We start from the raw sequence: 24,415 nt of genomic DNA on the forward strand, positions 1-24,415 counted from the left end.
AACATGTAAACAATAAAACAAAATACAAACTAGAAAGCACCTCAAAATGCAAAGCCTGTCTTTGTACTCGAACTGAATTTGATGAAAACAACTTCAAAAAGAATTGTACATTTTAATCATTTGTGTTCTCCATATTCTCATAAAGGTTTGTTGAATATTTGATGATAAAAGTTGAATTGGTAAAAAATGTTGCGGCCTGAACAGACAAACTGAAGATGTTAAAACTTATTTAAATGGTAAAAAAATCAATAAACATAGAAGTGATTAAATAATAATAATATATGACACACAAAGTCTTGTGTTTGAAGCCCCGTGGACGGCCTAAGGCCGATTTGTATTCACTGTGACTTTGCTCTTTAACATTTTGACCCATTCATTAATAATTTTTCTCCATATTTTCAGAATAGTTTGTTGAAAAGTTGATGACAAAAGCTCATATAGTTAAAAAAAAAATAAAGTTATGGCCTGGACGAACACACACAATTGTGAATACAAAATCCTGTTTCCCGCTGCGACTTTACGACTTTAAACAAATCCAATTTCCCCAGAAGAATTGATGTAAATAGGGGACATTCGGTGCCAGGGAAAATTTTTTTATCGTCAGACAAAAGGCGTTACTTACATATAGAGTACAAGTTTTAAGTAATTTTAAACAAACGATTGAATATCATCATCTCGAGTTGCTTTTTTCTCATCATCTCCAGTTGCTTCAGATCTTCATTGGTTCTTCTCCATGTGACTGTAGAAGGTGTGTAACGTTGGCTTCTTCCATGTCATCAAACCCCGATTTTTTTTTTTTTTTTTTTGGCCCAAGCCGAGGATAACTTTCTTTAGAGCAGGGACAGCATCTTTAAATCCTTTCAAGTCATTGACACATTCAGGCCACAACTTCCTCAACATACCATTCATGCACACCTGAGAAACTTCAGCCAAGGACTCATTGATATTATTGATGCACAGCTCAGTGTTATGTATATAAGGCCTATTCTGTATGTACTCTGGGTGGACTTGTACACCAGTATTTACGGTATGGCTCATACACCGGTATTTATGGTATGGTTTATATTGTAGCTTTATTAAAACGAGGAAAACCATTAGTTTGGTCCTAAATTGGAGGTAAAACAACTTTATAATGGAATGTTGAACGACTTTAAACGAGTATGTTCTCAATTAGATCAGTAACTTGATAACAAAACAATGTTAACCGGGACGATGTTGAGCAAGCACTTACTGTATATATAAATATACAATTGATTAGAGGGGAAAAACATGATGGAAGCACAAATTCTGAAAGTACAGAAAATAAACTTCCAAATAAATTAATTGTATGTTTCAAAATAATATTTATTGTCATTCTTTAAATTCAAACTAAATTAGGCCAGGCTTTTTTTGGGGGGGGGGCAGTGGAGGTTATTTAATCCCACACTATTTGGTCATCTCAACTCATCACCCTAGGATAAGCAAGAAGCCTCAACCCCAACTCTGACCTGCCTTCCAATAAATGGACACAACCATTTTCCTGAACGCATTGCGGGCATGATGGAATGAATGAGTACATGTCAAAGTATTTGAATATAGTACAAGGATTATCCTTGCAGCTCTAATCTCATTGTGCCATACACAGACTGAAGAACACTTACAATTAGATTCAGTGTGAACTCATGGAGTTTCTTCTTTGTTTGTATGCAGCACAAGGCTGGGAGGTAGCATCATTAGCTGAGGGTCGTCTGTGCCATTGATACAATGGCCTTTGCTCGTTAGGGCAGGAATTTGGAATTTGGTCATGGTCCCAATGATAGCTCACTTACTCTTCACAAAAGACACCATGAAATCTTTATCGTCCACCAAAAAATGCTGGCAGCTGGAATTCCCGTTTAACATCCATCTGAGGGATGGCACCGAATCGCCCATCATTGATGAATCAAACACCGAGATTACAGTTTATAGCTGGGAAGGATTCGAACCCAGGCTAGGCAGCTTAGAGCCGAGTGTGCGTACCTTTTAAGCCACCCTGTCAGCCCATGGATTTTATTCATTGGAAGCCGGTAAGAGTACGTGATCTATCGTTTGGAGTGAGGGGTGGTTGACTGAGCATTAGCCCTTCAGAGTAAAACAGTTGTAAACTGGAGACGAAAGGCAAATGCTTGAAAGGTCAACCATGCCTCATTCCCCATGGCAATTAAAATTATTCTAACCTTTTGGTTGATAAAATACATTGTTTATTTTATCAACCGATGCAGACCAACACTTGCCTTCATGAACATTAGTATTCCATTGAATGTGAACTACTTCGAAAGAAAAATATCTGAAAGTATGAAACAGTCATTAAAAGAAAACACAAATCTGAAATATCAGGGGTCGAGGGATGTGGGGGAAACAACTCGAGGCATGTTCTGCAATTTTTTGCATATGTAATACAAAGATGGACCTTAGCGATTTGAGATGTACAGTGTCATTCCTAAAGCAGCAATTACCATAAAGCATGAGAAATTGTTAACGTAGTGTTTCTAGAGTAGTGGCTGTATTAGAGTACTTACCATTGTATGAATGTCATTTTGTTTCTTTTTCTGAAAAATGTTATGTCCACATCCTTCAGCTATGTCTTTACAACAAGACTCTGGGACATTGTCATTGTTTCGTGGACTCTTTGAGAGCCAAGCTTGACTGGAAAACCACTCTTTGAATTCGTGACCTCCGCAGCAGTTGAACTGCACACAACCCCACAACACTCACTTGTGGGTACAAACTATGCAATCTCACATTATTTTTAAAAGTCTCCATTTATAAACTATTAAACAGATTGAAATTGTCATGTTGCACATTAAGACCTTCAGGGTGAAGTCATAATTTAAAAACGTATCTAAAATGTGATATAATTTTAAAACATATACAAGGTATGACATAACTTAAAAACATATCCAAAGTGTGCTGGAATTTTAAAACGTATCCAAAGTGTGCTGGAATTTTAAAACATATCGAAAGTGTGATGGGATTTTAAAACATATCGAAAGTGTGATGGGATTTTAAAACATATCGAAGTGTGATGGGATTTTAAAACATATCGAAAGTGTGATGGGATTTTAAAACATATCGAAAGTGTGATGGAATTTTAAAACATATCGAAAGTGTGATGGAATTTAAAAATATATCTAAATTGTGATGGAATTTTAAAACGTATCTAAAATGTGATGGCATTTTAAAACATATCGATAGTGTGATGGAATTTAAAAATATATCAAAATCGTGATGGATTTTTAAAACATATCTAAAGTGGAATGTAATTTTAAAAACGTATCTAAATTGTGATGCAATTTTAAAACAGATCTAAAGTGTGATGGAATTTAAAAACATATATAAAGTGTGATGGAATTTAAAAACATATATAAAGTGTGATGTGATTTTAAAACGCATCTAAAGTGGAATGTAATTTTTAAAATATATCTAAATTGTGATATAATTTTAAAACATATCTAAAGTGGAATGTAATTTTAAAAACATATCTAAATTGTGATGTAATTTAAAAACATATCTAAAGTGTGATGTAATTTTAAAACATATCTAAAGTGGAATGTAATTTTAAAACGTATCGAAAGTGTGATGGAATTTAAAAACATATCTAAATTGTGATGCAGTTTAAAAATATACAGTGCTTTCAGAAAGTATTCACACCCCTCAACATTTGACACATTTTGTTGTTACAGCTTAAATTTAAAATGGATTGAATAATAATAAAAAATTGGCACCAATGTACACAAAAAATATTTTAAAAAGAAAAAAAACATCTACACATAATGACAAAGTGAAAACATGTTTTATAAATTTTTAGCCTGCGCTCACGAAGCGAAAAGCGGGGTTAGCGATCAGTCTTGTACGTGCGGAAGTGCATGCGTGTCTGAATTTTGTTATTACCTTTTATCTGGAACCACTTGTCAAATTGACATGAAATAGGTGTGACTACTCATGTAGAATGTTTTTTAATGATAATTATGACATCATAGGTCACGTGGTGTGGCAGCCATGTTGACTAAAAGGAGAAACATTGGACCTCCATCTCTCAAACTGCTCCATAGAAAAATTGAAACTTGGCACATGCCAAGTACTCCCCATGGGGAGAAAGCGTGATGTTTTTTTTTTTAATGATGTCATAGGTGCCTTCATTATGATGTTATAATTGTATATGGAGAACACTACATCTGATCAGCATGAAAAATTTTGAGTGTCATCTCATGGTGTCATGTCATCTCATAAATTGGTCAACAGAAAAAATTATGACTTCATCGGTCACGTTGTTCAGCAGCCTTTTTTTTTTACCCTCAAAATTCCTCTTCTCCGAAACAGCTGGACAGATCAAGGGGAACCTTCACACACCCTCGTATCCCCAAGGTTTAGGGATACCAGGGTGTTCATGAGTAATTGAGAGGTCACATGGTTTGGCACCATATTGGATTTAAGGAAAATATATTTTTTAATTTCTCTTGAACCACTGCATCAATTGATGTGAAACTTCAAAATTATGATCTAGTAGTGGGGAATATATGTTTTAAATGTCAACCTCATCAGATGCATGGTCTGGTAGCCAGGATTATTTAATTTTTTGAATCTGTGTTCTTTTTTTATTTTTTATTTTTATCGTTGAATGAGACTCACTTGGCTGCACCTGGATGAGTGTGAGGAAAGAGGAGTAGCAGTTGAAACCCGAGTCATATCCAAGTTCCTCCTGATTACTTCATCTTTGCTTTTTGCTTTTTTGGGTTCCTTCTGATGACTCAAATGCAGTACCTATTTTATTTGGTCTTTCATTTGATTTGAATTTAATGTCTTTATTTACAAATTTTCAGCCAGAAGGATTGGCTCGCACCAAGTCATTCTCAAGACCGGAAGGGGTAAGTATTCTATGAATTAATCAAAAATGAAAAGCTGAAATGTCCTGCATCAATAAGTGTTCAACTCCATTGCTATGACACTCTAAATTGAGCTCAGGTGCATCCAATTTCCTTTGATCATCCTTCAGATGTCTGCATAACTTGATTGGAGTCCACCTGTGGCCAATTCAATTGATTGGACATGATTTATGAAGAAACGCACCTTTGTATATAAGGTCCCACAGTTGACAGTGCATTTCAGAGCAGAAACTCTACCATGAAATCCAAGGAACTGTCCGTAGAACTCCGAGATATAATTGTGAGGAGGCATAGATCAGGGGAAGGGTATCAAACAATTTCTAGAGAGTTGAAAGTTCCCAAGAGCACACTGAGCGCAATCATTAGGAAATGGAAAGAATATGGAACGACCCAAACTCTTCCTGGGGTTGGCCATTTGACCAAACTGAGCAACCGGACAAGGACTGGTCAGGGAGGTCACCAATAACCCAATGACCACTCTGACAGAACTACAGAGTTCCTTGGCTGAGATGAGAGACCCTGCTGGAAGGACAACAATCTCTGCAGCACTTCACAAATCTAGTCTTTATGGGAGAGTGGCCAGACGGAAGCCACTCCTGAGAAAAAGGCACAGACGGCACGCGTCGAGTTTGCAAAATGGTATGTCAAAGACTGAAAACATGAGGCAAGAGATTCTGTGGTCTGATGAGACAAAAACTGAACTCTTTGTCCTGAATGCAAAGCACTAAATCTGGCGGAAACTGAGCACAGCTCATCATCCATCTAACACCATCCCAACCATGAAGCATAGTGGTGGCAGCATCATAGTATGGGGATGCTTTTCAGCGGCATGGACTGGCAGACTTTCAAGGATGGAGGGAACAATGAATGGAGCCAAATACAGGCATATCCTTGAGCAGAACCTGCTTCAGAGTGCAAAAGACCTCATTTACTGTGGTGAAGATTTGTTCCAACAGGACAATGACCGCAAACATACAGCCAAAGCAACACTGGAATGGCTTCAGAACAAGAACGTGGAAGTCCTTGAGTGGCCCAGCCAAAGCCCAGACTTGAATCCCATTGAGAATCTGTGGAAAGACTTGAAGATTGCTGTTCACCGACGCTCCCCGTCCAACATGACGAGCTTGAGCAAATCTGCAAGGAAGAATGGGAGAAAAAACCTAAATCCAGATGTGTAAAAGCTGACACAGACATAGCTAAGAATACTCGAAGGTGTAATCGCTGCCAAAGACACTTCAACAAAGTATTGACTTGGGGTTGTATGCAAGACATTTCAGACATTTCATTTCATTTATTGATGCAAAACATTTCAGACATTTCATTTCACTTATTGATGCAAAACATTTCAGCTTTTTATATTTATTTAATTTGTAAAATTTTCTAAAAACATGTTTTCACTTTGTCACGATGGGGTATTTTGTGTAGATTAGTGATAAAGATTTAAATTTAAATTCAGAGCCGTAAATAAAGTGATGTAATGTGTGTATATATATATATATATATATATATATATATATATATATATATATATATATATATATATATATATATATATATATATATATATATACTTATTTAGTTATTTATTCATATATATATATATATATATATATATATATATATATATATATATATATATATATATGTATATATATGTATATGTATATATATGTATATATATGTATATATGTATATATATGTATATATATGTATGTATATATATATGTATATATATATGTATAAATATTATGATAAATTTTTATAACATATCGGAAGTGTGATGTAATTTGTTTGAGAATGGATCTAAACTCTAAAGTGTGATGTTCATTTTATGGAAAATTATATAAAATATAAGTTTGAATTAAAAGAGTGATGTTTTGGATCAAAATATATTCCTACATTTTGTTGGATGAAGTCGACACCTTTTTCACCTTCATCTGGATACGAGTTTATGGCATTTTTGGTTGTCTCATAAATGATATCTGTCACCTGAAAATAGACCAAAATAAGCAATTTTACATCCCAGGCTCATGGAAGAGCAAAATGAAAGAGGATATAACAATGATTCATTAGCAATGAGCCACAGGCCAATGTAGCATGCAAAGGAATGGACATATCGGAAAAAAGATCTGGTGAGGAGTGGAAAGGTGAATGATATACTTGTAAGAGGGCATTACGAAGGGGGTGGAGTTTATAGAAGTACAAAAGATCATAGGTAGTAATGGAGGATCACTTGTTGAACAGTGCTGCTAACTTGAAGCTTTGGACGAAGGAGTGGGATTGAATACAAGAAAGAATGCAGTTCAACAAGCCAGATGAGAGGAACAATAGAGCAGTGAACCTGGAACTTGATCGTTTTGCAAGGAGGTTGTTGCTGTAAACTTGTGCAACCTGGAAGGATACTGGGGAGAGATGGAACGGTGAAAGAGCAGAAGGAGCAAGACCTGAGTGGAGGCAATAGAAAACAGAGGCCTCTTATCATTCTCGAAGGATTGAGCAGTAGGATATTGCAGATTAGAGTCCCTGTGCTCCTGCTTCTTTGTGGGTGAGCTTCTTATTCCTTTAATGAGATTCAATAATGAGAGCTTTGGATTCCCTTGCATCCATGAGAGCAGGTGAGGTAGAGATACCAGCCAATAGGGGAGAGCAGTACTTTTGAGCTGTTAGTCCATTGAGTTACTCACAAAAGCCTTATAGACTGAGAAGTTCCAATTCACCAAGGAAGAAATTGGCACACCAGAGGATGGCCAGTTTGTGGTTGTCTTTGGAAGCCTATTATCTTCGCAGCAGAAGTTGTAGCTGATAGTGAGGTCCAGAAGATTGAGAAACTGAACATCTTTCAGTGGTTGATTGTGTACACACAGGGTGAGTCCTAAGTCCCAGGACATGGTTTTAGTTGCTTATACAAGATTTGTTTATTCCATATATTTATAGTTTTCTTTGTTTTTTTTTTCTTCAGATAATACAAGCAATGCATTAAAGCAAGATGGCAGACACCAGTCCATTTACAGTGGAAGAGAGGCTGGCAGCAATGCTGTGGCACCATGAGAGTAGAAACACAACACGATGAAACGGGCGCAAGAAGACTTTGAGGAGCGTTTTAGAAAGCCAGCACCGTCAAAATCGAATCTTCATCTTTGGGGGGAAAAAGGCATTTCAGACTGGAAGTGTACTTGACAGCGAGCGCAGCGGATGACCAAAACTTCGTGATTTGATAATTCAAAGTATAAAAACATCTGTTCTCCAAAAAAATAATTATGGAAACATTCTGCAGAGTTGGGTGTTTCATATTCATCGTTGTGTCGCACAATGAAAGAAGACTTTCACATGCAACCATATAAACCAACTGTCATTTAAGACTTGTCAGATGCAGATCATGAAAACAGGATGACAGCTTGTGACAGACTCACCCTGGTCGATGGGATAAACAAATCCTGTATAAGCAGCTAAAACCGTGTCCTGGGACTTATGGCTCACCCTGCAGATGGGTGGTTTTTTTTTGGGGGGTTTTTTTTTAAACAGTTCTTCCAAAGGGAGGAGAGAATTGCATGGATTGAAAGACCGGAATCAGCAGAGAGGGAAGCCGCAGATGATGCTTGTCAGTGGGATATGCAAGTGTCCCATTTAATGGTGGAGAAATCTGTGAAGAGGAAAATATTTTCCAGAACATCAGAAGAGCTGTGATTGTATGCTCTAAATAGAACTAGGCTCAAGATGCTGTTTAATGTCAGCTTCGCCGATCAATTCCATGATTCCATGACTTTGCAAGCTTACTGGCTTGGAGCTCAGTGGATTTGTTTTTACTTCCTTCTTCGGTGTTTGAGTGATATTGTTTGTCTTGTGTCATGGGAGGTACCCTCATGTGAAGTACAGGTTGAAGAGAAGAGAGTTTAAGTGAGAGCAAGAAAGCAGGATTTGAAAACACAGGTCATTGTCCAAGATGCAGTGGTATGAGGGAATGATCTGTGGACAAAGTGGGATGGTTTGGGTACTCGAGCTGAGGAAATAAACACCAAGTTAAGACATGCAGCATTTTCTCAAACAGCATCAGCTGTGAAACCATTTGAGGTGAAGGAAGACATGGAGGAGGAGAATGCACCACCCACAGACCTGTGGAGAATTCAGCCTTTAGGTTAGCCAGATTCTATTTTCTGGCTTGCCTGAGGATGGACGCACTTATTGCAAGCCTTGTGAAATGGCCTAAGGTTGCCCTTGGTTAGATTCGCTCTCCCCAATGGGAAAGCAAGCTGGTTGATGGCCTATAGCCTGTGGCAAGGTAGTGGCTATCAGTGCCGAGAAGAGAATTGATGTATAATCGCTGCAGGTGAGATAAAACAATGCTATACATGTGAGACATGGAAAGAGAGAATGATAGTTGAGGTTTGGTGAAATATTTTAAAGGCAGTCTACATCAGATACAGAGGAGATGGAAGATCATTCAGTTCCGTCGCTTGCAGATTGCAGTCCATGCCAGTCACCTTAAACAAATAATGACAAACTGTAATATTGTGGTTGCTCTCAAACAACCGTCACTGAGATTTGGACTTTCATAACATTATTTAAATTGGAGCAAAGCAGGGCAGATAAAGAATATATGAGGTTGGATGGAATGTTGGTCACAAACACTTCTCGGAAGGACATACCAAAAGCAGAGATCTGGGTTGGAAAGGTCATCGATTGGGTGAAACCTTTGGCTGATTGTTATTGTACCATCTCTCAGCCAACTGGCCTGGTGGTAGTTGAAATCATAAAACATAAGGAAGAGACAGCTTGGATGGGTATCAATGTTAGGAGTATGATTTGTATATGGAGCAATCCTCATTCGTTGATGGTGCATCACAAAGACTGTAGCTGGTTATGTCGAGGAATTACAAGGATTAAGGGAGAGAATAGCACAGACTATGGGGAATTGGGGATGGAGCTCTTGATGTAAACAGCAATCCCATAACTGGGGCTTCGTCTGACATGTCATAAGGAAAATAGAATAGCCAGAGAGGAACATCCTGCAAGAAATGGTTCTGTTTAACATGATATCTGAAGTACTCATAGCAGCAGCAACCTGTTTGGAGAGATGTGTGATGTTAGAACAGAGACCTAGAATGTTTAAGGTCCATTCTGTTGAGGAAGGGGGAGGACTAGGAAGCTGAGGAGGGAGGGGTGTTGGGAGATTACTGGTGGAGGATTTTGGGTAGTGAGTGTCAGGAGGTCACTGGTGGAGGATGGATGTGTGTAGGAGAAGGGAGCATGCAGATTGGAAGGTTGGGGGGGGGGAGAGGCCTGGATGTGGGGGCGACAGACAGACAGATCAGGGTTAACATCTGCAAGCCTGCATTCACAGCAACTGGAGAGATCAAGAGATAAAAACCAAGTTAACAATGACTTGATGAGGAATGCATATTTTTGTTTTGTAGTCATTATTTAATATGGCAAACTGAGTTTGTGTGGAGGTTTGAGGAGAACTCATGCTTTTAAAATGGTAGCAAATACTTTTATTTGTTTTTAAGACATATCTGAAAAATATAAACAAAACAAAACAATTGGTAAAACAAACAACAAACCTCTTGTTTGTAGATATAGGCTGCGATTCCAGCTCCCAATTCAGCCACAAAGATGAAAATCAATAAGACTGTGAACTGCAAACAAGGATGGGGAGGAGGGTGATATGAAGGTACTCGACCTGATCACAGGAAAAGGGGAGGGGTGCACGATACACGACCCAATCACAACCCAATAGAGAGTGGGTGGGGGGGGGGTTCATGGTACATGACCCAATTGGGGGTATGCAAGGAACTTTGGCTTTGGCGCAAGAGGAGGCCATTTGGTCCTTCTTGCCTGTGCTGCATCAACGCCAGTATTCATCACTCATCCACACTCAAGCTACTTTCAAGTTCTGCCAACATCTCTATACCCCTCTATCTCCATAACTTCCAGGGACCTATCTAATTCCAATTTAAACTTATCTTCTGTTTCTGCTGCCACTACCTTCCGAGGGAGACCATTCCATGCATTAACTATTCTCTGCCTGAAAAGGTCTTGCCTGATTACTGTCCTCACCTTCCTCTTCTTTACTCTCAAGCCTATCACTGACTTTATTCTGCTTAAAAACTCGACACTTATTTTGTCAATGAATTTAATGATGTTAAACATCTCTATAATATCCCCTCGTAACCGCTTTGTTTCTAATATATGAAGTCATGTCTCTTTTAGTCACTCCTCATAGCTTAGTCGAGCTATGGCCTGAATCATTGAAGTCCTTCCATGCTGAATCCTCTCTGGCAGCTATGTCCTCCTTCAGATATGGTTACCAAAGCTGAACATAATATTCTGGATGAAGCTTCACTGAATTGCTTTGGAGTCAGGACAGGTACAGTCGCCTGCAAAAGTGTTCACCCCCTACCAATAATACCACATTTTGATGAATTACGAATTATGTAGAAACAATTTTCCAAATTAACCTTTTTATTCACAACTGAAGAGGTCAAACTAAACACTGTTACAGTTTAAGGAGGTTACATGTCAGGAATACCTGCAAATAACATGTAGAAAGCAAAATTATCTGGTTGGAAAAGTATTCAGCCCCTCAAGTCAGTACTTGGTGGAAGCACCTTTTGCGGCAACAACTGCTATGAGTATTTTGGGGTAGGTCTCTACCAGCTTTACACAGTGAGATGGTGAAATATTTACCCATTCTTCATGTGAAAATTGCTCTCGTTCTGCCAAGTTTGATGGGAATAGTTGATAGACTGCAATCTTCAAATCTCGCCATAAATGTTCAATTGGGTTCAAGACATGACTTTGACTGGACCACTCAAGAACATTTATTTTCTTCTTATTCAGCCATTCGAGTGTGGCTTTAGCTTTGTGCTTCGGATCATTGCCCTGCTGGAATGTGAATCTCTTGATTCATGGCTGATTCAAGCAGGTTTTCATCAAGGAATCTCCTGTACTTTGCACCATCCATTGTCCCTTCTATCCTGAGAAGCTTGCCAGTCCCTGCTGATGAAAAGCAGCCCCATGACATGATGCTGCCACCACCATGCTTGATCGTAAAGATGGTGTTGACTGGGTGATTTACAGTGTTAGGTTTGTGTCAGACCTATCGCTTTGAATTTAGACCCAGAAATTCAATTTTTGTCCCATCTGACCACAAGACTTTTCTCCACATGCCTGCAGTATCATTAAAATGCTTTTTCACAAACTCCATACGAGCTTTTTAGATGCGTTTTTTTCAGTAATGGCTTCTTTCTTTCCTCCTGTTCATAGAGGCCAGCTTTGTGAAGGGAACGGGATATTGTTGGTTGATGAACACTGACCCCAATCTCAGACCTAGAGCCTTGCAGATCTTTAAAAATTATTGTTGGATTCACAGGGACATCCCGAACCAGGTTCCTGCTTGCGCAGCTGCTGTGTTTGGATGGGCGACCTGATCTGGGTCGAGTCTGGTTGGTATGATGCATCTTCCACTTCTTAATGATGGATTTCACCATACTCAAAGGGATAATATAATGAGTGACTTTTAAATCTTCTTATATCCCTCTCCAGAATGGTGCTTCTCCACCACTTTGTCTGACTTGTTTGGAAAGCTCCTTGGTCTTCATGGTTGCCTTGGTTGACCAAGTGACTCGCACTTTAAAACTCCTTAGATAAGTGGGTAAGCTTAATTTTTAAGTTCAATCACTGATTACATCCAGGTGAAAGCTATTACACTTATTTTGTAACCTTTCAAACAAATCATTTGCTCCTGAAGTGATTTTGGGTTAATTCGCCAAAGGGTTTGAATACTTATGCAAATGAGAATTATCAGATTTTCTCTGTTAATGTAACATTCACATTTTATGTGCTTTTTTTAAAGCTTTATCACTTTGGAATAGTTTGTGAAGACTCGTATATTAAGTTTGATTTGAAAGCATCATCAAATAAGCCCAGGTGGCATCAAGATGTGAAAATTTTGGAGGGGGGGTGAATGCTTTTGCAGGCCACTGTAGGCTTATAGATGAAACCCACCTATCCTTACTCCAGCGAGCTGTTCAAGATATCTGCGACCACCACACTTATATACTCTGCCATCTCCCTCAATTTTCCTGGAGGCATATTATTGGTCCCTGGATCTTCATCATCTCTCAATTTTTCATGCTGTTTCTTCCCTTCCTCCACTCCTACTTGGATCTCTTATTGCCCTTGGCACCTCCTTGATAGATACTCTTGGCTGTTGGAAGTTCCCCTGACTGTGTAAATGTAGAAGCAAAAAAAAAAAAAACGATTTAATAAGCCTGCAATCTCATCTTCATCATTCACGAATTCTCCTTTGCTGTTCCCCAATGGGCCAACACTCTTCCTGACCCTTTCTTTACTCCCCCTCCCTCCTATATTTACTAAAAGAATGCCTTGCTGTTTATATGTTTAATTGGGGTTTTTTTGGCTATCTTTTCATTTTCACTTTTGGCCTACTGAGTTATTTTCTCAACTAACCCCTTTTTCCTCCTATATTGATGTGAGTTGGACTCCAGTCTTATTATTTTGTACTTGATGAATGCCTTCTGCTTGTATCCTTAATAGCATTGCATACTTACTTGCTCATCCAACCTGTTCTCTTTCTGCCTCTACCTTTTACACCTTAGTGGAAAAAAACCTCTGCATCCTGCACATTTGGTCCTCGAATGTTGCCTATTCCTCTGGGATTGGATAAAGTTAATGAGTGGGTGATCTGCATCAAACTCCCAAATCACTTCTGATACCTTACACCACTATCCAATAGCCATTGCTACCTCCACTCCCCACCCCCACCAACCACCCCCACATGCACCACCCTCAATGATCTCTGTCCCCACCCCTCTGTAACAACAGAAGACTTTGTGTCATTGTGGGTCCACGGTGCTCAACCCATTTGCAGGGGGCTCGACCCAAAGGTCACAGTGCATGACCTGTTTGATGCGAAGTTCCAATGTACATATGGTTGTTATTAGAATGGCTCACAAGTTTGAGCGGAATGTGTGGAAAAAGAAAACATTATTTTCTTAACTCATCATGTTACTCACCGTTGTAATCATACAGTTGTTTTCCCTCACAGCTCCACAGCATCCATAGAAAGCCACGACAAAGATGATGGCTCCAATCAGGATAATGGCGTAAATAAGGTAACCAATCGTTTGTCCCGTGAGCACACTGAACACGGAATATTTCAGGTGTGCCATCACACCAACTACAATGAGTCCGAGTCCTGATAACTGTGGGTGGAGGGAGCAAGAAGGGATCACATGCACATTCGCTACATAATTTATTTAGAGACTTCCACCTGCAAATTAGCTCCATCATTACGAGCCCCCATTGGACTTGGTCTGAAACGGGGGCTTATGGATTTGGTCTCGATTTTTGTGTCCGTGTGTGTATGTGTGCATCCACAACTATATCAGACATGTATAGAGTAATTTTTTTTTCGTACTTAGCAAAAAGACAATACATGATGGTATACATATGCACATCATTTTGTTTTGCGATGCGATCAAAGATGGCCGATTGGCAGCCATTTTAGATGTTTCAAAAAAAAACCGTATCGAACATGTCCTGAACCATTTCAAAAAAAACCGTATTTTCAAAAAAAAAAAATGATACGGTTTCAAAAAAAAACCATATCGAACATGTCCTGAACCATTTATGGGACATGCATTTACTGATCTTGTTCAAACTTGGCACACAGATAATGAATGATTGTTTACGTATGCACATCTTTTTTTTTGAGATCAGATCCAAGATGGCTGACTGACGGCAATTTTAGTTGTTAAAAAAAACCCGATGTTGAACACGTCCTCAACCATTTCTTGGACATGCATTTACCGATGATTTATAATCCAATTGATGAGGTTATCACTGTTTTATAAACTAATCGATGAGTTTATCACTGTTTTATAATCTAATTGATGAGTTTATCACCGTTTTATAATCTAATTGATGAGTTTATCACTCGTTTTATAATCTAATTGATGAGTTTATCACTCGTTTTATGATCTAACCAATGAATTCATCACTGTTTTATAATCTATTTGATGAGTTTATTACTGTTTTATTATCTAATTGATGAGTTTATCACTGTTTTATAATCTAATCAATGAATTTATCACTCGTTTTATCACCTAATCGATGCATTTGTCACTGTTTTATAATCTAATCGATGCATTTATCACTTTTTCGATATAATTGATGCATTTATCACTGTTTTATAATGTAATCGATGCGTTTATCAGTTTTATAATCTAATTGATGAATTTATCACTTTTATAATCAAATCGATGAGTTTATCACTGTTTTATAATCTAATCGATGCATTTATCACTGTTTTTCAATGTAATTGATGCATTTATCACTTTTTTATAATGTAATCCATGCATTTATCAGTTTTATAATCTAATTGATGAGTTTATCACTGTTTTATAATCAAATCAATGAATTTATCACTCGTTTTAAAATCAAATCGATGCATTTATCCGATTTATAATGTAATCGATGAATTTATCACTTGTTTTATAATCAAATCGATGCATTTATCACAGTTTTATAATCTAATCGATTAATTTATCACCATTTTAAAATCAAATCGATGCATTTATCACTTGTTTTATGCTCTGATTGATGCATTTATCACTGTTTTATAATCAATTCGATTAATTTATCATTTGTTTAATAATATAATTGATGCACTTATCACTGTTTTTAAATCTAATCGATGAATTTATCACTCGTTTAATAATTATCTAACCGATGCATTTATCACTGGTTTATAATGTAATCTATGAGTTTATCACTGTTTTATAATCTAATCGATGCATTTATCACAGTTTTATGATCTAATTGATGCATTCATCACTCGTTTTTTAATCTAATCGATGCATTTGTCAGTTTTATAATCTAAACGATGAATGATCACTCGTTTTTTAATCTAATCGATGAATTGATCACTCATTTTATAATCTAATCGATGCATTTATCACTGTTTTATAGTCTAATCGATGAATGATCACTTGTTTTATAGTCTAATCGATGCATTTATCACTGTTTTATAGTCTAATCGATGAATGATCACTCGTTTTATAGTCTAATCGATGCATTTATCACTGTTTTATAGTCTAATCGATGAATGATCACTTGTTTTATAGTCTAATCGATGCATTTATCACTGTTTTATAGTCTAATCGATGAATGATCACTTGTTTTATAGTCTAATTGATGCATTTATCACTGTTTTATAGTCTAATCGATGAATGATCACTTGTTTTATAGTCTAATCGATGAATTGATCACTCGTTTTATAATCTAATCGATACATTGATCACTGTCTTATTATGTAATCGATGCATTTAGCACTCGTTTTTGTAATCCAACAGGTGAGATGTATTTTTACACCTTTATTGGACAGAGTTCATATATTGCGTTAAAAGCAGTAATTTGTCAAATTTTATTTTAACAATGTGATTTGTGCTCGTCCCATGAGTAATAGTCACACAATAGTTTTACTGTCACAGCACGGTTCAAAAATTGATAAAATTCACTCACCCAGAACAAGAAGTTTGCAAGGAAAACTAAGTACTTGATCATCCGCAGTCCACCTTCGAGCCCCATTTTGAATGTCTGAAGTAAATTGATTGTGGTTAACAACATGTAATGTTAAACTTGTGTAAACACTGCACACTACACACCTGACAAATGCACCACACCTGCAATATTTCTAAACTGTGTGGCAAACACCTGCAGTTTAAATCCCAAGGTAATATAAAAATGAACTGCTCCACTCATTTCGAGTTTCATGTTTCCCAATAATGCATCTCAGAGAATGCATTGGCTTTGCAGCTTCACAAGGACTTGTGTCGTGACTTTATTTCATTGCTATTCTCTACATCGACACATCACACAAACAGGCAGTTCATCTAAACATAGTGTAACTCTCATACCAGCAGAATGAATGCAAAAAGTAAGTCACCAACCTGGTATTCACCTTTCTCACTTGATGGAGAATAACACGTCAGTGTGGTTCAAAGAATCCACCTTTTTCATCCCAACTGTTTATAATAAATACAAACCCCACCCGACCTCCCCCCTCCCCACCCCCAAAGAGAAAAGCAAATTACATCAAAGTGAATCTGATGTACCATGCGCTGACTGGTCAGATATTCATGGTCACTCATCCCTGACCTTGTCTTACAACGCTGGTGCTGATTATGGGGTTCGAGGAATAGTTTCATATTCGCTGAGTGTGTAACTCAATCCCAGCTCTTTGGGGTCACTGGTTTAGAAACCATAAAAATGCACTGGGTTTGGAGAAGTACAATATTTAAGGTCCAGCAGCTGCAATACTGTAACATTTTTTTTTTGTATACCTTATCGAGGCTCGTATGAGAGCTAACACACAACGCACATCAAGGGGGGCATGAGACAGGAGGGCAGGGAGTGGGAAGGACAAAATAGTGGGGAACAGAGATATTTGGAGATCTGTGGAAGGGAGAGGGATGGGACGGGGAACATGGGGAATATTTAAGAACCGGGAAGATGGGAAGAACCGGTATTTACTTCATTGTACGCATGATGTACGAGATTTCGAACCAATATTGTAAACGAGTCACCAATGCCTCGTACCAGGAGCGAATGGTCTGGAGAGGTTTTGAGGTCATCAGATTTGGCTTGTCCACTTACCAAGCATGCTGCGAGCAGTGAAGTGTTCTCACGGCTGTGGTTTCAATCAAATGCCTCTTACGGTTTTGGTGGCTTTTGACACCGGTGCTTGCTCATCTGTCCTGGAGATATTGCACTGCCGTGATATCTTTAACAAAGGTGTATAGACCTATAATGAAGGTCATATTAGGTATTGTGGTGGCCTCATGTTGAGGACCCTGGATTGGTTTTCTTGATTATGAAGGAAGGCCTAAAATGAGGGAGCTGGGTTTTACCAACTGGGATGCAATAATAGGATCTGGCAGGATACTCCAGAGGTATGCACACTCACCTCTGATCTCACCTGGGTTTGAATCCTGACCCAGCTATAAATTGTCATTCCGGTGTTCCCCAGGCAGGGTAATTCATCAATGAATGTGTGTGCCGTCCCTCGGATGGACATTAAACTGCGGGTCTTGTTTGCCAGCATTAGTTGGTGGCCGTTATACATTTAACGGTGTCCTTAACGAAGAGTCGACGAATTATTGCCGGAACTTTGAACAAATTCCTGTTCTGAGCGCTTGTGTTGGAGTGGCGACCCGCCCAGGATTGTAATTAAAGCCAACAAAATGCTTTGGCAGAACCGACGCTCTGCACAGAGAGCATCATTGTTCATGATTACGATGACCCGGAAAATGATACATATAGACATCATGGTACCCACGGCAACGTTTTATTGTTCGTTTTTCCGTTTAATTCCCTGTCACAAAATCATTTACTAATGCACTGAATACTTACAGACCGGTTATTATTCATTTTCCACGTTGTACTGAATGGCAAATATGTCCTTGAGAATCTGTCATGAGTTCCTCTTTTCCTAAGTTCTTGTTTCTATCATTGCCAACATTGCATTAGTGAAACGGCAGCTCTTTTTGTACACAAAGTCGAGGATCATAGAATAGCTAAAACAAGAAGAACATAATTATTGTGGAAAGGGAGAAAACGTATCAACAGCAATTTGTGGAGGGCCACAATTGGAGAAAGCATCGGCATGAGGAAGAATTAAATCAAAGGGAATAGGTGGAGGACACAGTAATGAACCAGCTGTGGATACAAGCTCAAACACAGCAAGAATAGGAAGGGGAAAAATGGCGATGAAACAGAATTGGAACAAAAAAAGTGGGGGAAGGGAGGGAAACACAAGCATGCAACAACCTAGAAAGGAAGGGGTGGGCTTTGGGGGGATTTAAAAGGGTAGAAAATATCATGGGTATGGATGGAGGATAACCTGAGGAAGTGGTAAACATCAGCAAATAGATTAAGGGGATTTTCCAGAGATTCAGAGCGATCATTAATGAAGATGAAGATGAGGTATAGGCTTGGGATCAGGACACTACGCTGGGGCACTCCAACCTTGAAAGAGAGAGGAGATGATAGGATCCCGTTGAGAGCCACAGAATGACTGAGGGTGGAGAAAGTCAGTAATCCATGAGAGGAGTTGCCTTTGATGTCATAATCAGAGTTTGGAGAGCAAGGTGGGGTGCCTGACTGTGTCAAATCCTTGAGGTATATCAAGTGAGACAGCTCTAATCTCATGTCTGAGAATTGTTGGGTGACGTTATCAGTTGTTGGGAGATTAGAAGCAGTATGTCCAGGGTGGAGTGACTGAGTCTGAATCTGAACTGATGATCTGATTGATATCAGGCCATTGGAGTAAATGAAAGATTTGATGTCAACATGGCTTCCATGACTTTGCCTATAATTGGAAGGCAGCTTATAAGACTGCATTCAAGATGATCTGTTTTTGTACCGTTTGTATGGCAGTGATGTTGGTGGAATTCTAAGTAGACCGAAGGGGACCTAGAAAACATCATGGGGTCCTATTTTTGCAGATGGCAGCTTGGCTGCCAGGGTAGCGATCATTTCTTGGAAGCACAGCTGTGCCACTAATAATGGTACCCCTCTACCAATGCACTGGTACTCATTTGGCTGACCTCAGAAGGATGACAGGCTGAGTCAACCCCATTTGGTGTTAATTCTGCAGCCAGCAGGGCTCGAACTCAGGACCCAAATATCCAAAGCCAGCCACCCTAACTGTTAAGCCAACACCAGGCTTGAATGCTCGAGTGATTAGCAGAGATGGCATACTCAAGAAAATCACTGTGGTGGCATCAATGATAGGGTGAAGAAGGACTTCAATGATCGGGTGAAGAAGCCAGAAATGGAATATGCAAGAGCAGCAGAGTATGTTTTATGGCATGGGGTGGGGGAGATAATGCTTTCTTGGCAGCATTTCAGTGCCATTCCTGGATATTTAGGAATTAACCAGGAAGTTTAAACCAGAGTAGGTGTGAATGATCCTCCTGCTTTAGTCATTCATGAGGTCGGCAATCGGATCACGACACATCAATCTCGTGAGAAGAACCTGCTTTCTCGATGAATCCTGACTTGAACCACAGGTACCAATTTGTTAGATGCAAGCACCTTAAAATCTCAACAGATATATTTGGAGGGTGGTTCAATGTCATCCATCCTCTTTGGTGTGAGGACATAAAACAACAGCAGAGATGGAGGGATTGATGGGATTTGGAGGGAGCATCTACCCAGTAAGGTGATTTTTCTGGAGAACTGTTATAAGACAACACCCTGTCAATAACTAGCATACAGGCTCACAGAAGAAATAACAATTGGGTAAACAAAATTTTCACTCACTTAGAAGTGAACAATAAAGGCACAGAAAAATAATGACGCAAAACAAGAAGATTAGTCATATTATTGTTGCATTACACAGGTATGTTATCAATCAGGATAACAGCATGTATGCACATACAATTTGTTGGTACTTTGTATTGTCAGAATTCTCTACACTTTGAAAGAACATGTAACTGTGGATGTCGGTGTTTGTGTTCACAATCCAGGTGAATGAGGGACGATGAGAGAAATGTCCCATCTTGTTGTTAAACAAATTTTTACAAACTTCGCCTCCAGCAGTCAACTTGAAGGAACACACCTTGATATCCTTTGGAAAGTTTGCCAAATTGAAACAACTTTCCCCTGTATGTCATTCACATGTAACCTATTGGTTGTGGTATTGGGAACACAAACTGATTCTTTTTTTATTCTTTTAAATTCTTTGTATACATTGTCGAGGCTCATACGAGAGCTAACACACAATGCAGAACAAGGGGGGCAGGAGACAAGAGGGGAGGGAGAGGGAAAGACAAAACAGTGGGGAACAGAGACATGAGATCTGTGGAAGGGAGAGGGATGGGGCGGGGGACACGTGGTATACAAGATGGACACGCCGGACTTTCAGAAATGCCACGTGGGCATATACGGGGGATTAGCCAGGAAGGGCACTCCCCGCGTTCATACTGTTGTGGGACTGGGTTCGGCGGCGATAAACGACCACTCGGTGGAGCAGTGGAGTCGTCTCTCACCGAACACCCGGAATTTAGGTCGTGACTCTCGGATAAGTCCGAGAGTTCACGGGTCCCTTAGCGGACCGTGGTCGCCAATATTTCGACAGCGTGGGGTAGGGTTAATTGCCTAATTTCAATGTACCTAAATACCCTCGTCCTCCAACTACCGGGGAAAACCACACACTCGACCGACTTTGTCCAAATCGAGTCACTATCACCGACTCGGATCCGGCGTAACTGAGCAGAAGTTACCAAAGCCGCGCCGGACCAAATGAACAATCCACAGCACGAACGGCCCTACCAATTCGCAACACGCACCATGCTAGACCAATGGAGGAAAGCACAGAAAACGAGCTGGTACATTTAACGGATTCATTTTACAACAATAATCGGGGAGGGGGAGACAGAGCAGAGTTAAACCGACTAAAAGCAATTCAGGTATGTACAAGGCACTTAAACAATTCTACTTAACGGACTGGCACCACACACACGCACACACAAAAGAACTGGGCCGGCCGGCCTTTATTGAGGCCTCCAGCTCGGAAGGAAAGGCGAGCCGAAGGCCAGGGTCGGGCTTGCACCTGTCCGCCCCGTGCGGTGTACGATGATCTGGTCATGTGGCGTGACTCGAACCCACAGCTTTCACGCAGCACCAAGCACCAAGGACCGCGCTCTCCAACCAGCCACGCACCAATGAACCAAGACCAAGGAGAAAATCAGAGACGACGATAACCCAGGACCACACGAACCAGCCAGCACCAAGACCCACGACCCCCAAGACGACCAACCTCCCCAGCCTGGCGTTCCTTTATATCTTTCTTGTCCAGGGTGAGAAAATTGCCATCTGAGGCGGTCTCCACCCTCATTGGCCAGGGTGTCATGGGAAAGTCACCCTCTGTGGCCATCTCAACCCTCATTGGCCGGGGTGTCGTGGGAAAGTCGCCCTCTGTGGCCACCTCAACCCTCATTGACCGGGGTGTCGTGGGAAAGTCGCCCTCTGTGGCCATCTCAACCCTCATTGGCCGGGGTGTTGTGGGAAAGTCGCCCTCTGTGCGTGATTGGACAAGGTGTGGAGTCGTAGCTGAGGCGATGAAAATCTCCGCCCACGTACGTGGTCGAACGCACGTGGGCAATGGCGTTGGTGTGCAAAGTGAAGTGAAGGAGATTTGTTGTAAAAAAAAAACTAACTATAAAGAAACTTCGCAGCGCACACATGTAATTCCCATTAGACAAAAGTAGGGGACCCGAACTATAAACACATACTTATCGAAATAACTGAATTACGGGGATTCTGGCTGCTTGTGTGCATAAGGTTTCAAAATCCGTAACAATACGGAGTCGGTCACCTCGGAGACAGCCTCAGCTGCCCGGGGGTGCCGTAGTTCGAGTTCTCCAGAAGGGAATCCCTGCCAAGTGAGCCACGCTGCCCAGCCACGAAATTGTGCAAGGGCACGAGAGAAAATTTGAGGGCCAGGCCCAAATTTATAATGAACACCAACACAGGCGACGGGAATCATGGTTTCTAGAACCGATAGTTTAAAGAGACAGGCGTGTTGAAAAGCCCCGGGGATAGTTTAAAGTTTAATAAAGGATAGGAAATGTGTACCCTTTCGCACCATCCATCGCTTCTCTGCCCGTAGGCCACTGGACCCAACAAGGGGAATTGCTGAAATCTTTGGAGGTTGTTCTGAGGCTCCATTGGGCCTCGAGACAGATCCACCTGTCTCTTCCTTATTCCCCTCAAGAAGGATCTTAGGGGTTGGGAGTAGGCAGGTAGGATAGTTTAGCCGGACAAGGGGAGTAGGAGTGTTAGGGACACTGAGAATTATAAAAGAAAAGAAAAAAAAGGGGGAAGTCTAAATTTTGTTGTTGCAAACTAAGGGAGTGTGTATGGACAAAGACAGGCAAAGGCGATAGGTTTGGGGGAGACAGTAGGGTAGGTCCGAGCCCGTTTTCGGAGCGGCCAGCACCACCGCACTCCTTCCAGGACCTCACGGACCAGACCAGAGGCCGGCCAGCTTCATATGCCAACCTGTTGTGCTGTATCTTCTGGTCCGAATTTGCCATGCCTTCACTTGCCTGCCTTTGCCTTGACCCCATGCCTGCTCGCCCTTGTTGCATGACCTCCCCATGTCACCAACCATCCATGTGTGCCAGGACCATCCATCGTCAAGTGTTTTGCAAGGACTGCCCTGCAGGCAGCCACACCATCCATCATTTGTGTTGTTTTATCCTGTCCATTCTCCATTCAAATGAGCCAGGGACTGCATCGAGCAGCCTGGCTACCTCCTCCTTGAATAAAGGCCAGTTCAAATGGCCTGTGGGACGGCGCATGGCCTGCCGTGTTAGGGTGAGTTGCCTCCAGCAGCTGAAGACTGAAATGAAAAGAGAAGGTTCAGTGAAGCAAAAATAGGGACCTTTTGAGCAGGCCCTGAAGACATCTGACCTTCCAGCTGCTGGGCACTCACCCACACCAACTGTTGACTTTACTGTGCCTTTTTCCCACAGATAACAGGTCCTGGGCCATGGTGAGTGTAAATAGTTTAAAATGTAAATAATTTTTGCAACCCACCTGTGTGTCTGTCTAGCACCAGCAATTTAGTGAAGTTGTCTGTGCGAGTCTGATAGTTGAGTTATGCAGCACACTAGGTTATTTATTTTTGGGACATGTATTCAAATGTCGCACTTAGGGATCCGTAGGTAAAACGTACAAGGGAAAAACCTACACCTGCATGGCACAAGAAAATTTACGACTCTGCACGAGTCTATAGAAAGGGGGCGGGGGGGGGTAGTGTTATGAATCTGGCAGCTATTTGCACACAACAGCCAGAGTCCCCTCAGTTCAGTTATTTTGATAAGTATGTGTTTATAGTTAGGGTCCCGTCCCTATGTTTAAAGGGAATTACATGTGTGCTGCGAAGTTTCTTTCTAGTTAGATTTTTGCAATACCTAATGCCAACAAATCAATCCTTCACTTCTTCGCACCATCGACACAATGGTGCGTTCAACCACGAACGTGGGCGGAGGTTTCCTCACCTGAGAATGCTGACTCCGCCCAGGAAAGGAGGAGGTTCCCCCCTGTCCAATCACGGATGGCCAGCACATCACCCCACGAAACCCTGTCCAATCAGGGCAAAGATTGCCTCAGAACTCCGACTCCGCCCCAGAAAGACAGGGGTTTCCCCCTGTCCAATCAGAGGGGGACAGGTATCACCCCACGAAACCCTGTCCAATCAGCGCAAAGATTACCTCAGAGGACCGATCACCCCACCCCGCCCGGGGGAGGGATAAGAATCGCCGGGCTCCCCTTAGTGCTCGCTGGAGTTGGGTTGGAATTGTCGGAGAGAAAGGGGTCGCCATTGGTCTTGGTGGTCGTCGTTGCCGTGTCTCAAGCTGGTCCTTTGACTATTCCACAGCCATCGACTTCCATCTCTCATTTTGTCGCGCAATAACCCG

The 24,415-nt window shown here is 40.6% G+C and overlaps 1 protein-coding gene across 2 annotated transcripts in view; it reads right to left on the reverse strand.

The window, feature by feature from the left end:
- LOC147030220 (CD63 antigen-like) overlaps window positions 1–16,984 on the reverse strand; it is a 23,378-nt gene extending 6,394 nt beyond the window's left edge. Inside the window, exons 1-6 of one of the 2 annotated variants that reach the window (XM_085874055.1) lie at window positions 16,874–16,984; window positions 16,446–16,520; window positions 13,937–14,125; window positions 10,460–10,534; window positions 6,801–6,890; window positions 2,538–2,708 (exon numbers count right to left, since the gene is read on the reverse strand). In XM_085874055.1, coding sequence (XP_085730181.1) covers window positions 2,538–2,708; window positions 6,801–6,890; window positions 10,460–10,534; window positions 13,937–14,125; window positions 16,446–16,511 — 591 coding nt within the window. In that variant the 5' untranslated portion in view covers window positions 16,512–16,520; window positions 16,874–16,984. The remainder of the gene's footprint in view (window positions 1–2,537; window positions 2,709–6,800; window positions 6,891–10,459; window positions 10,535–13,936; window positions 14,126–16,445; window positions 16,521–16,873) is intronic. The other variant, XM_085874056.1, reaches the window with a different exon arrangement.
- Between the last annotated feature and the right edge of the window lie 7,431 nt (window positions 16,985–24,415).

Source organism: Eptatretus burgeri, chromosome 3, assembly GCF_056783735.1.
Source record: "Eptatretus burgeri isolate ZD-2024b chromosome 3, Ebu_testis_v1, whole genome shotgun sequence".
In the NCBI taxonomy this organism is placed as follows: domain Eukaryota; kingdom Metazoa; phylum Chordata; class Myxini; order Myxiniformes; family Myxinidae; genus Eptatretus; species Eptatretus burgeri.